The 15,142-nt window shown below is 38.1% G+C and overlaps 1 protein-coding gene across 1 annotated transcript in view; it reads right to left on the reverse strand.

Annotated features, from left to right (window-relative positions):
* HHLA2 (HERV-H LTR-associating 2) overlaps positions 1 to 15,142 on the reverse strand; it is a 172,376-nt gene that overhangs the window by 15,880 nt on the left and 141,354 nt on the right. The window contains exons 5-7 of the mRNA XM_033432212.2: positions 9,315 to 9,404; positions 7,402 to 7,752; positions 6,133 to 6,399 (exon numbers count right to left, since the gene is read on the reverse strand). Of these exons, the coding sequence (XP_033288103.1) occupies positions 6,133 to 6,399; positions 7,402 to 7,752; positions 9,315 to 9,378 (682 nt within the window). The 5' untranslated portion in view covers positions 9,379 to 9,404. The remainder of the gene's footprint in view (positions 1 to 6,132; positions 6,400 to 7,401; positions 7,753 to 9,314; positions 9,405 to 15,142) is intronic.

Consider the following 15,142-nt stretch of genomic DNA (forward strand, 5'->3'; position numbering starts at 1 on the left):
AGGATAAACAAAATTGATAAACCATTAGCCAGACTCATCAAGAAAAAAAGGGAGAAGACTCAAATCAATAGAATTAGAAATGAAAAAGGAGAAGTAACAACTGACACTGCAGAAATACAAAAGATCATGAGAGATTACTACAAGCAACTCTATGCCAATAAAATGGACAACCTGGAAGAAATGGACAAATTCTTAGAAAGGCACAACCTGCCAAGACTGAATCAGGAAGAAATAGAAAATATGAACAGACCAATCACAAGCACTGAAACTGAAACTGTGATTCAAAATCTTCCAACAAGCAAAAGCCCAGGACCAGATGGCTTCACAGGCGAATTCTATCAAACATTTAGAGAAGAGCTATCACCTATCCTTCTCAGACTCTTCCAAAATATAGCAGAGGGAGGAACACTCCCCAACTCATTCTACGAGGCCACCATCACCCTGATACCAAAACCAGACAAGGATGTCACAAAGAAAGAAAACTACAGGCCAATATCACTGATGAACATAGATGCAAAGATCCTCAACAAAATACTAGCAAACAGAATCCAACAGCACATTAAACGGATCATACACCATGATCAAGTGGGGTTTATTCCAGGAATGCAAGGATTCTTCAATATACGCAAATCAATCAACGTGATACACCATATTAACAAATTGAAGGAGAAAAACCATATGATCATCTCAATAGATGCAGAGAAAGCTTTTGAAAAAATTCAACACCCATTTATGATAAAAACCCTGCAGAAAGTAGGCATAGAGGGAACTTTCCTCAACATAATAAAGGCCATATATGACAAACCCACAGCCAACATCGTCCTCAATGGTGAAAAACTGAAAGCATTTCCACTAAGATCAGGAACAAGACAAGGTTGCCCACTCTCACCACTCTTATTCAACATAGTTTTGGAAGTTTTAGCCACAGCAATCAGAGAAGAAAAGGAAATAAAAGGAATCCAAATCGGAAAAGAAGAAGTAAAGCTGTCACTGTTTGCAGATGACATGATACTATACATACAGAATCCTAAAGATGCTACCAGAAAACTACTAGAGCTAATCAATGAATTTGGTAAAGTAGCACGATAGAAAATTAATGCACAGAAATCTCTGGCATTCCTATACACTAAGGATGAAAAATCTGAAAGTGAAATCAAGAAAACACTCCCATTTACCATTGCAACAAAAAGAATAAAATACCTAGGAATCAACCTACCTAAGGAGACAAAAGACCTGTATGCAGAAAATTATAAGACACTGATGAAAGAAATTAAAAATGATACAAATAGATGGAGAGATATACCATGTTCTTGGATTGGAAGAATCAACATTGTGAAAATGACTCTACTACCCAAAGCAATCTACAGATTCAATGCAATCCCTATGAAACTACCACTGGCATTTTTCACAGAACTAGAACAAAAAATCTCACAATTTGTATGGAAACACAAAAGACCCCGAATAGCCAAAGCAATCTTGAGAACGAAAAATGGAGCTGGAGGAATCAGGCTTCCTGACTTCAGACTATACTACAAAGCTACAGTAATCAAGACAGTATGGTACTGGCACAAAAACAGAAATATAGATCAATGGAACAGGATAGAAAGCCCAGAGATAAACCCACGCACATATGGTCACCTTATCTTTGACAAAGGAGGCAGAAATATACAGTGGAGAAAGGACAGCCTATTCAATAAGTGGTGCTGGGAAAACTGGACAGCTACATGTAAAAGTATGAGATTAGATCACTCCCTAACACCATACACAAAAATAAGCTCAAAATGGATTAAAGACCTAAATGTAAGGCCAGAAACTATCAAACTCTTAGAGGAAAACATAGGCAGAACACTCTATGACATAAATCACAGCAAGATCCTTTTTGACCCACCTCCTAGAGAAATGGAAATAAAAACAAAAGTAAACAAATGGGACCTAATGAAACTTAAAAGCTTTTGCGCAGCAAAGGAAACCATAAAGAAGACCAAAAGACAACCCTCAGAATGGGAGAAAATATTTGCAAATGAAGCAACTGACAAAGGATTAATCTCCAAAATTTATAAGCAGCTCATGCAGCTTAATAACAAAAGAACAAACAACCCAATCCAAAAATGGGCAGAAGACCTAAATAGACATTTCTCCAAAGAAGATATACAGAGTGCCAACAAACACATGAAAGAATGCTCAACATCACTAATCATTAGAGAAATGCAAATCAAAACTACAATGAGATATCATCTCACACCAGTCAGAATGGCCATCATCAAAAAATCTAGAAACAATAAATGCTGGAGAGGGTGTGGAGAAAAGGGAACCCTCTTACACTGTTGGTGGGAATGTAAATTGATACAGCCACTGTGGAGAACAGTATGGAGGTTCCTTAAAAAGCTACAAATAGAACTACCATATGACCCAGCAATCCCACTACTGGGCATATACCCTGAGAAAACCATAATTCAAAAAGAGTCATGTACCAAAATGTTCATTGCAGCTCTATTTACAATAGCCCAGAGATGGAAACAACCTAAGTGTCCATCATCGGATGAATGGATAAAGAAGATGTGGCACATATATACAATGGAATATTACTCAGCCATAAAAAGAGACGAAATTGAGCTATTTGTAATGAGGTGGATAGACCTAGAGTCTGTCATACAGAGTGAAGTAAGTCAGAAAGAGAGAGACAAATACCGTATGCTAACACATATATATGGAATTTAAGAAAAAAAACATGTCATGAAAAACCTAGGGGTGAAACAGGAATAAAGACACAGACTTACTAGAGAATGGACTTGAGGCTATGGGGAGGGGGAAGGGTAAACGGTGACAAAGCAATAAAGAGGCATGGACATGTATACACTACCAAACGTAAGGTAGATAGCTAGTGGGAAGCAGCCGCATAGCACAGGGAGATCAGCTCGGTGCTTTGTGACCGCCTGGAGGGGTGGGATAGGGAGGGTGGGAGGGAGGGTGATGCAAGCAGGAAGAGATATGGGAACATATGTATATATATAACTGATTCATTTTGTTGTGAAGCTGAAACTAACATACCATTGTAAAGCAATTATGCTCCAATAAAGATGTTTAAAAAAAAAAAAAAAAGGCCATATATTACAAACCTACAGGTAACGTCATACTCAAGGGTGAAAAGCTGAAAGCTTTTCCTGTAAGATCAGGAACAAGACAAGGATGCCACTCTTGCGACTTCTATTTAACATAGTATTGGAAATCTTAGCTACAGCAATCAGACAAGAAAAAAAAAAAAAAAAGGCAACCCAAATTAGAAGAAAAGAATCCAAATTGTTGCTATTTGCAGATGACATGATACCATACATAAAAAACCCACAAAATCTCCACCAAAAAGCTATTAGAATAAACAAATTCAATAAATTTGCAGGATACAGAGTCAATGTACAAAAAATCAGTTGGGTTTCTGTACATTAATAAAAAATATCAGAAAGAGAAATTAAGAAACGTCTTATTTATAATTAAATAAAAAAGAATGAAATATGTAGGAATAAATCTAACCAAGGACATGAAAGACCTGTACTTTGAAAACTGTAAGACACTGATAAAAGAAATTGAAAACAATACAAATAAATGGAAAGCTATTCTGTGTACATGGATTGGAAAAAGTTAACATTGTTAAAACGTCCATACTACCCAAAGCAATCTACAGATCCAATGCAACCTCTATCAAAATACCCATGACATTTTTCACAGAACTAGAACAAATAATTCTAAAGTTTGTGTGGAAACACAAATTATTGATGATTAGTGATTTTTTTTGGCCAAATAGCCAAAAAAATCTTCAGAAAGAAGAAAGCTAGAGTTATCATGCTCCCTGACTTCAAACTACACTACAAAGCTATAGTAATCAAAATAGTATGGTACTGGCACAAAGCTCAGACACATAGATCACTGGAACCGAATAGAGCACCCAGAAATAAACCCATGCACTTATGGTCAATTAATCTACGACAAAGGAGGCAAAAATATACAGTGGAAAAAAGACAGTCTCCTTAATAAGTGGTGTTGTGAAAACTAGACAGCTATATGTAAAAGAATAAAACTAGAATATTTTATCATACCATATACAAAAATAAACTCACAACAAGTTAAAGACTTAAATGTACGAACTGAAATCATAAAATTCCTGGAAGAAAATATAGGTAGTATGCTCTTTGATATAAGTCTTAACAATACTTTTTTGATCTGTCTCCTCAGGCAAGGGCAACAAAAGCAAAAATAAACAAATGAGACCTAATCAAATTTTAAAACTTTTACACAGGGAAGGAACCCATCAGTAAAACTGAAAGGTGACCTACTGAAAGGTAGAAGATATTTGTAAATGATATAATACCTGGTAAGGGTTTAATATCCAAAACATATAAAGAACTCATACAACTCAATATGAAACAAACAAACAAAAAAAGATCTGATTTTTAAAAATGGGCAGAGGCCTGAGTAGACATTTTCCCAAATAAGACATACAGATGACCAATAGGCACATGAAAAGATGTTCAACATCACTAATCATCAGGGAAATGCAAATCAATGCAACTGCAGTGAGATATCACCTCACACCTGTCAGAATCACTGTTATCAAAAAGACAACAAATAACAAGTGTCGGTGAGGATGTGGAGAAAAGGGAATCCTTGTGCACTGTTGGTGGGAATTTAAATTGGTGCAGTCACTATGGAAAACATGATGGAGGTTCCTCAAAAATTAAAAATAGAACTACCATATGATCCAGGAATTTGACTCCTGCGTATTTATCTGAAGAAAAAAAACACACTAATTCAAAAAGATATATGCACCCCAATGTTCATAGCTCATAGAACAATTATTTACAATAGCCAAGATATGTAGGCAACCAAGTGCCCATTGACAGCTGAATGGATAAAGAAGATTTGAGTTACACAGACACACAAAGTAGAATATTACCAAGCCATAAATAAAGAATAAAATCTTGCTATTGTGATAACATGGATGGACCTGGAGGGTATTATAATTAGTAAAATAAGTAGAGAAATAAAGACGAATGCTGTATGTTTTCACTTATATGTGGAATCTAAAAAACAAACATAATAAAACAGAAACAGACTCACAGATACAGAGAACAAACTAGTGGTTACCAGAAGGGAGAGGGATGGGAAGAGAAGCGAAATAGTTAAAGATGATTCAGAGATACAAATTTTCAGTTACAAAATAAATAAGTCACAAAGATGTAATGTCCAGCACAAGGAATATAGTCAATATTTTATAATAACTTTGTATGGTGTGTAATCTATAAAAATATCACTATGTTTTATACCCCAAACTAATATTATTGTAAGTCAACTATACTTCAATAAATTTAAATATTAAAAATAGAAACTCAGGGGAAGAGAAGGCCAAAAAGGAAAGCTAACCTCACTTTCACCACATAATAGAGATTTACAGAAAAAATTTGCTTTGCTTCTAGTGAAGTATAAAAGAATATTGATAATTTTCCTCAGAATTAGATAAATGGTGCCAAATTAATTTTTCTTCTCCTTAAACTCTTCTTAAACAGTAGCCTATAGATATAGAGACTGGTGAGAGTTTGGGTTTGTTCAAATAAATGAGAGGAAGGAGTAGAGGTGCTGATAAAGATTAATGGGCTAATACCACTTAAGAAGACTAAACAGAAAGAGACTAAACAGAAGCAATACTAATTTCTGTTGGTTGAAAAACTGGCAAGAATCAGAGGTTGTGACCTGCTCGGAAACAAGTATCCTTTCCTTCTCCTCTGATCTTCTAAAGTCCAATGCAAGTAGAAAATTCTATGTAGAAGAACCATAGAGAAATACAGCAATGTTCATGGATGTATTTTCTGCTTTCCATTTCACAATTGTTTTCCTTCAACTCATAAACACCTTGCAAGGTAAGAATTACTTCCATTTTACCAACCAGGAACCAGCGCTCAGAAGTAAAAATGACTGTGTGAGGTAACAGAGCCAGTAATATTAGATCTGGGACTCCAGTCCTGGTCTTCTAACTGCTGCAAATGCATTTCCTTCCTTTGTGTTCTTCTCTTAACCTGTAAATCAAACCCCATTCCCTCCCAATCTCTGACAGCACAGGTAGACAGAAAGCCTTGTGGAGCCTACCTTTCATTGTCCATCTCCCTGTCCATGTTTGCTTCAGCAATGTGTTTTCAATAGCACATTGATAAGATGAACTTGATCCTGTAATATTTACTCTACTGTTAATATAAAAAGGACCCAAAGATCCGATTTCTTCCTTATTGTTTTCAGAGATTGGTGTATTATCCACTTCCCATGTGATAATTGGATAAGGATAAACACTTAACACATTGCATATTAAGAAGCTGTTTGTGGTGTTCTTTTCATACTTCATCACAGGTGTGACAAAAGCTATGTAGGAGAAAGAAGGGCACGTGAGGAACTGTCATTAGCTTCTTTTTAGCCCATCTGCGCAGAACACATTATTTTAATACCCATGAAATGAAAAGCTAAGCTTTGCGAGCAAAACTTGGCAGTTTCTGAAAGGAAAAACAGCAAAAACTCTGTAGAACCTTAAGATATAGTCTGGTGATCTACAAGGAAAAAAGAGCATGTATGGATACATAGCAACTAGAAAGCTCAATTCTCCAGAAAGAATTCTAGAAAAAAATCTAATGGCCTCACTGAGCAGTCAAAATGTGGGTGTCAAAGCTGATAAACTAGAGCTCACGCAGCAGTTTGTACTCTTCAGGTACTGACTCAGAGCCTTTTTGATTCTTTGTTTACCCATAATTCTTAGATTTCTGAGTCAAGGTCTGAAGCAGATAAATGGAACAGAGGGAGAAAGAACATGAGCTAGATAAAACAACCCATTAGAAAATGCCCCTCCCAATAAATAAATGATTAGATAAATGAAGTTAATACAAACAGGAGGAAAGCATATAGTATTACAATTAACTTCATTTAGAAAACAGAAAAATGTAATTTAAATCAATTCAATATTTTTAACCTATCATATTGGCAGAATGTCTTAAGATGGGTAATATTAGGTGTTGATAAGACTTAAGGGGAAAATGTATACTCTTATGCTGCTGGTATAAATGCCATATTAAAATTTTACTTCTGATACTTTTGTTTCAGACCATTTCCCAGTATTAAATATAAGGATGTTCATCAAAACATTTTTTGTAACGTAAAACACTAGAAATACCTAAATACTTACTAATGGAGGAACGGGTGCATCAATTATAGCATGTCTAAACTATGAGACACTATGCATTAAAAATAATGAGGTAGTTTGTATGTATTATCTTGGAAGGAAGCCCATAGCATATTAAATTAAGAAGAAGGCATTACAGAAAACATGGAATGGTATCATTGTCATGTTTTGTAAAATGGTATATGTACACTTACCTCCCACTTTTAGTACCACTTTGTTTATGATTTTTCCAAGTGATGTTCCCACGTAGCATATGTAAGTTCCTTCATCCTGAAGCTTTAATCTTTTGAAAGATAGGGAGGCATTCCCATTGTGAATTTCATCAAGGAAGAGGGATGTCCTATTTACATATCTGGGATCTTGCTTTTCCAACTGGTCACTGTTTTTGTAGTATGAGTAAACATAGTTATCTTGATTCTTCCAGTGAACTACAACATCGGGCCCACTCTCAAATGAGCAAGGGAGAATTACATCTTCATCAAGTCTTCCAATGACTATTTGCTCACTCATAGGAACATGACTTATGGAAGCTAAAAAGAACGTATCTAAAAACAAGAGCAGTTATGAAGAGAATTAGTGATGGGTGCTTATCAAGTGTTATACCAGGACTACCTAGAAGAACTATGCTAGGTCAGCAGCCTGATCATTAACAGACCACATCATCTATCAAGAACACTTGCTAGTCTAATTACTAGAAACAAGCCATGAAGCTCTATGTTTGAGTGTCTGAAATTTCAATCGAGTATCTGTTGTATTCAATGTAACCATGAGAATTGACAACAGCATAAAGCATAGAAACTTTGTTCCATGCTTGATCAATAGTCTCATCTCTCCTCTGATCCTGGCCTGCTACAGTTGCTGGAAATTATGTATGTTATATAAATTAAAGATTCCTGTTGATTTTTATTTCCTGAACACATTTATTTTTAACACCTACTATAACAATAACAAATTAGTTTATCCAGCTAGCTGAGCTAGCAGGCCCTAAAAGAATAGAATAAACTTAACTTGGCTGGGTTAGGAAATATTTGGAGCATGTAGAAGACAATGCTGCATTAAGGGGTCTGTTGGGAATATGTAGACATTAGTTTCAAGAAAGGGTGCACATAAGAGGAGGAGTCCAAAAGGGGAAATGAAGTGATTCATTTATTTTGGCTTTAAGACAACTCTCAGGATATACTATGAGTCCATCAAAATATAGTTAAGGAATATTATTCTGGATATAAATGTAGAGGTCCAATCCTCCTAATATATATGTTTGTATATGTGTGTGTGTGTGTGTGTGTGTGTGTATATATATATATATATATTTTTACTGTCAACTTCAGAAGGTGATTTTAAAAAGCAAATGGACTCATCACAATCAGGTTTTTGCAAAGCAAATCTACTTACCCATTTCATAATCACTGAAGGCAGTATCCAGATTTTTTAACCAATTCACAAAACATTTTAGTAGATCATATGCCCTATCTATGAATTCTGTGATATTTGCACTGGAAAGGACCTTATCTTACGGACAATGGACTAAACTCCTTTGACCTTGCTCAAAGCTACCCTAGATGGGATAATCGGGTGTTCATATGGCCTTGTCACAAAGTCTTTTTCCTCTGCCCCCTCCTCTGAGGCTCTTTCCACTCTATGTCCCACTTTGCCTTAGAGAGATTTAGTCTATCTCTGTACCAAGTGCTAGAGGAATGTGGCATCAAGCTGAGAAGAAAGACATGGAAAGGTGGGAAAGAAAAGGAGTGTTTTTGTCGACCTCCCTAATTGCTCTACTAAAAACCTCTAATATTTCATTGGATAATTTAAAATGCCTGCCACAGGGCCTAGCAAAGCTGATAACGCCTTTTGTCAAGTGTCAAGTAAGTACCAAGCTTACACTTAAAAAAAAAAAACCAAATCAACCAATCAATCAAACTTGCCTTTCTAGTGATTCTATATTTGGTAGCAGATAACAGATTAGAAAGAACCTTACAGTAGATAGAAGAAAAGTTAGAAAAGTTGATAAGCTATGGCTACAGAGGAAACAGCTCCCTTGCCTTGTGGCTCATGTTCCTATCTAATGATACAAACAACTGACACTTGGGTGTATTATAAAGATGCTTACCTTGAGATCCACATAGAGATGGTATAAGAATGAAGAAGAAAGACAGAGCTGCCTGTGCCTTCATGTCATGTGGAGGTCGTATTAGTTATACTATCAAAGAGAAGCAAAATATACAAGTTACAGATTTTAAGTACAAACAGGAATTGGAAAAGAAAGAATTAAAGTGTCTGCCTATAGGAGATTCATTAAATTAACTATGGTACATTCACACAAATAATTCTTCTGCAACCATTAAAGATAATACTGTAAAATATGGGTCAATGGCATCAAAAGAAGCTCTTAATGTTACAGGAGAAAAATCAGATTACAATGCTACTTTTAAGAAGCATAGTCCCTTTTTAAAAGCACACACATTTCTGCACATAGGAGGCTGACATGACATATCACTAAATTTACAGAAGGATGTTAACTCTGAAGAACAGGTTTCACATCTAAAGCAGTACCTATTACATAATAGGTTTTGAAAAATGGCTGTTGAATGAATAAAGATTTGGTATACGTTAAATAGTGGTTCTCTGGATAATAGTTTTTGTCGGTTATTTTTAAAGCTTTCTACAGTGGACATGTATTGCTTTTCTAGGAAATATACTAAAAATAAATTCATTAAATATTAAATGCCGAGGCTTCCGGGAAGATGGCGGAAGAGTAAGACGCGGAGATCACCTTCCTCCCCACAGATACACCAGAAATACATCTACACGTGAAACAACTCCTACAGAACACCTACTGAACGCAGGCAGAAGACCTCAGACCTCCCAAAAGGCAAGAAAACCCCCACGTACCTGGGTAGGGCAAAAGAAAAAAGAATAAACAGAGACAAAAGGATAGGGACAGGACCTGCACCAGTGGGAGAGAGCTGTGAAGAAGGAAAGGTTTCCACACACTAGGAAGCCCCTTCGTGGGCGGAGACTGCAGGTGGCGGAGGGGGAAAGCTTTGGCGCCGCGGAGGAGTGCACAGCAACAGGGGTGCGGAGGGCAAAGCGGGGGGATTCCCGCACAGAGGATCAGGGCCGACCAGGACTCACCAGCCCGAGAGGCTTGTCTGCTCACCCGCCGGGGTGGGCGGGGCTGGGAGCTGAGGCTTGGGCTTCGGTCGGATCCCAGGGAGAGGACTGGGGTTGGCAGCATGAACACAGCCTGCAGGGGTTAGTGCGCCACGGCTAGCCGGGAGGGAGTCCGGGGAAAAGTCTGGACCTGCCGAAGAGGCAAGAGACTTTTTCTTCCCTCTTTGTTTCCTGGTGCGCGAGGAGAGGGGATTAAGAGCGCTGCTTAAAGGAGCTCCAGAGATGGGAGCGAGCCGGAGCTAAAAGCGCAGACCCCAGAGACGGGAATGAGATGCTAAGGCTGCTGCTGCTGCCACCAGGAAGACTGCGTGTGAGCACAGGTCACTATCCACACCTCCCTTCCGGGGAACCTGTGCAGCCCGCCACTGCCAGGGTCCCGGGACCCAGGGACAACTTCCCCGGGAGAACGCACGGCGCACCTCAGGCTGGTGCAACGTCACGCTGGCCTCTGCCGCCGCAGGCTCGCCCCACACTCCGTGCCCCTCCCTCCCCGGGCCTGAGTGAGCCAGAGCCCCCGAATCAGCTGCTCCTTTAACCCCGTCCTGTCTGAGCGAAGAACAGACGCCCTCCTGCGGCCTACACGCAGAGGCGGGGCCAAATCCAAAGCTGAGCCCCTGGGAGCTGTGAGAACAAAGAAGAGAAAGGGAAATCTCTCCCAGCAGCCTCAGAAGCAGCGGATTAAAGCTCCACAATCAACTTGATGTACCCTGCATCTGTGGAATACATGAATAGACAACGAATCATCCCAAATTGAGGAGGTGGACTTTGAGAGCAAGATTTATGATTTTTTCCCCTTTTCCTCTTTGTGAGTGTGTATGTGTATGCTTCTGTGTGAGATTTTGTCTGTATAGCATTGCTTTCACCATTTGCCCTAGGGTTCTATCCGTCCTTTGTTTTTTCTTTTATCTTTAAAAATGTTTTTTCTTAATATTATTTTATTTTAATAACTTTATTATATTTTATCGTACTTTATTTTACTTTATCTTCTTTCCTTCTTTCTTTTTTCCGTCCTTCCCTCCTTCCCTCCTTCCTTCCTCCCTCCCTCCCACCCTCCCTCCCTCTTTTCTTTCTTTCTTTCTTTCTTTCTTTCTTCCTTCCTTCCTTCCTTCCTTCCTTCCTTCCTTCCTTCCTTCTTCTACTAATTCTTTCTTTCTACTATTTCTCCCTTTTATTCTGAGCCATGTGGATGAAAGGCTCTTGGTGCTGCAGCCAGGAGTCAGTGCTGTGCCTCTGAGGTGGGAGAGCCAACTTCAGGACACTGGTCCACAAGAGACCTCCCAGCTGCACATAATATCAAACGGCGAAAATCTCCCAGAGATCTCCATCTCAACACCAGCACCCAGCTTCACTCAATGACCAGCAAGCTACAGTGCTGAACATCCTATGCCAAACAACTAGCAAAACAGGAACACAACCCCACCCATTAGCAGAGAGGCTGCCTAAAATCATAGTAAGGCCACAGACACCCCAAAACACACCACCAGACGTGGACCTGCCCACCAGAAAGACAAGATCCAGCCTCATCCACCAGAACACAGGCACTAGTTGCCTCCAACAGGAAACCTACACAACCCACTGAACCAACTTTAGCCACTGGGGACAGACACCAAAAACAATGGGAACTACGAACCTGCAGCCTGCAAAAAGGAGACCCCAAACACAGTAAGATAAGCAAAATTAGAAGACAGAAAAATACACCACAGATGAAGGAGCAAGATAAAAACCCACCAGACCTAACAAATGAAGAGGAAATAGGCAGTCTACCTGAAAAATAATTCAGAATAATGATAGTAAAGAGGATCCAAAATCTTGGAAATACAATGGACAAAATGCAAGAAACATTTAACAAGGACCTAGAAGAACTAAAGATGAAACAAACAACGATGAACAACACAATAAATGAAATTAAAAATACTCTAGATGGGATCAATAGCAGAAAAACTGAGGCAGAAGAACGGAGAAGTGACCTGGAAGATAAAATAGTGGAAATAACTACTGCAGAGCAGAATAAAGAAAAAAGAATGAAAAGAACTGAGGACAGTCTCAGAGACCTCTGGGACAACATTAAACACAACAACATACAAATTATAGGGGTTCCAGAAGAAGAAGAGAAAAAGAAAGGGACTGAGAAAATATTTGAAGAGATTATAGTTGAAAACTTCCCTAATATGGGAAAGGAAATAGTTAATCAAGTCCAGGAAGCACAGAGAGTCCCATACAGGATAAATCCAAGGAGAAACATGCCAAGACACATATTAAGCAAACTGTCAAGAATTAAATACAAAGAAAACATATTAAAAGCAGCAAGGGAAAAACAACAAATAACACACAAGGGAATTCCCATAAGGTTAACATCTGATCTTTCAGCAGAAACTCTGCAAGCCAGAAGGGACTGGCAGGACATATTTAAAGTGATGAAGGAGAAAAACCTGCAACCAAGATTACCCAGCAAGGATCTCATTCAGATTTTTTTTTTTTTTTTTTTTTTTGTTTCTTGAGGTAGGCTTGTATTGCTATCAACTTCCCTTTTAGAACTGCTTTTGCTGCGTCCCATAGGTTTTGGATTGTTGTGTTTTCATTGTCATTTGTCTCTAGGTATTTTTTGATTTCCTCAATGATCTCTTGGTTATTTAGTAATGTATTTTTTAGCCTCTGTGAGTGTGCGTTTTTTACGTTTTTTTCCCCTGTAATTGATTTCTAATCTCATAGCGTTGTGATCAGAAAAGATACTTGATATGATTTCAGTTTTCCTATATTTACTGAGGCTTGATTTGTGACCCAAGATGTGATCTATCCTGGAGAATGTTCCGCGTGCACTTGAGAAGAAAGTGTGATCTGCTCTTTTAGGATGGAATGTCCTATAAATATCAATTAAATCTATCTGGTCTGTTTTGTCATTTACAGCTTGTGTTTCCTTATTAATTTTCTGTTTGGGTGATCTGTCCATTGGTGGAAGTGAGGTGTTAAAGTCCCCCACTGTTATTGTGTTACTGTCAATTTTCTCTTTTATAGCTGTTAGCAGCTGCCTTACATATTGAGGTGCTCCTATGTTGGGTGCATATATATTTATAATTTTTATATCTTCTTCTTGGATTCATCCCTTGATCATTGTGTCGTGTCCTTCCTTGTCTCTTGTAACATTCTTTATTTTAAAGTCTATTTTATCTGATATGAGTAATGCTACTGCAGCTTTCTTTTGATTTTCATTTACATGGAATATCTTTTTCCATCTCCTCACTTTCAGTCTGTATGTGTCCCTAGGTCTGAAGTGGATCTCTTGTAGACAGCATATAGATGGGTCTTGTTTTTGTATCCATTCCGCGAGCCTGTGTCTTTTGGTTGGAGCATTTAATCCATTCATGTTTAAGGTAATTATCGATATGTATGTTCCTATTACCATTATCTTAATTGTTTTGGGTTTGTTTTTGTAGGTCCTTTTCTTCTCTTGTGTTTCCCACTTAGAGAAGTTCCTTTAGCATCTGTTGTAGAGCTGGTTTGGTGGTGCTGAATTCTCTTAGCTTTTCTTGTCTGTAAAGCTTTTGATTTCTCCATCGAATCTGAATGAGATCCTTGCAGGGTAGAATAATCTTGGTTGTAGGTTCTTCACTTTCATCACTTTGAATATGTCATGCCACTTCCTTCTGGCTTGTAGAGTTTCTGCTGAGAAATCAGCTGTTAACCTTATGGAAGCTCCCTTGTATGTTGTTTGTCATTTTTCTCTTGCTGCTTTCAATAATTTTTCTTTGTCTTTAATTTTTGCCAATTTGATTACTATGTGTCTCGGTGTGTTTCTCCTTGGGTTTGTCCTGTATGGGACTCTCTGCGCTTCTTGGACTTCGGTGTCTATTTCCTTTCCCATGTTAGGGAAGTTTTTGACTATAATCTCTTCAAATATTTTCTCACGTCCTCTCTCTCTCTCTTCTCCTTCTGGGACCCCTGTAATGCAAATGTTTTTGCATTTAATGTTGTCCCAGAGGTCTTTTAGGCTGTCTTCATTTCTTTTCATTCTTTTTTCTTTATTCTGTTCTGCTGCAGTGAATTCCACCATTCTGTCTTCCAGGTCACTTATCTGTTCATCTGCCTCAGTTATTCTGCTATTGGTTCCTTCTAGTGTATTTTTCATCTCAGTTATTGTACTGTTCGTCTCTGTTTGTTTGTTCTTTAATTCTTCTAGGTCTTTGTTAAACATTCCTTGCATCTTCTCGATCTTTGCCTCCATTCTTTTTCCAAGGTCCTGGATCATCTTCACTATCATTATTCTGAATTCTTTTTCTGGTAGGTTGCCTATCTCCACTTCATTTAGTTGTTTTTCTGGGGTTTTATCTTGTTCCTTCATCTGGTACGTAGCCCTCTGCCTTTTCATCTTATCTGTCTTTCTGTGAATGTGGTTTTTGTTCCACAGGCTGCAGGATTGTAGTTCTTGCTTCTGCTGTCTGCCCTCTCTCATTCAGATTTAATGGAGAAATTAAAACGTTTACAGACCAGCAAAAGCTGAGAGAGTTCAGCACCACCAAACCAGCTTTACAACAAATGCTAAAGGAACTTCTCTAGGCAAGAAACACAAGAGAAGGAAAAGACCTACAATAACAAACCCCAAACAATTAAGAAAATGGGAATAGGAACATACCTATCGATAATTACCTTAAATGTAAATGGACTAAATGCTCCCACCAAAAGACACAGATTGGCTCAATGGATACAAAAACAAGACCCATATATTTGCTGTCTACAAGAGACCCACTTCAGACCTAGAGACACATACAG

This window comes from Orcinus orca, chromosome 5, assembly GCF_937001465.1.
Source record: "Orcinus orca chromosome 5, mOrcOrc1.1, whole genome shotgun sequence".
NCBI lineage: Eukaryota > Metazoa > Chordata > Mammalia > Artiodactyla > Delphinidae > Orcinus > Orcinus orca.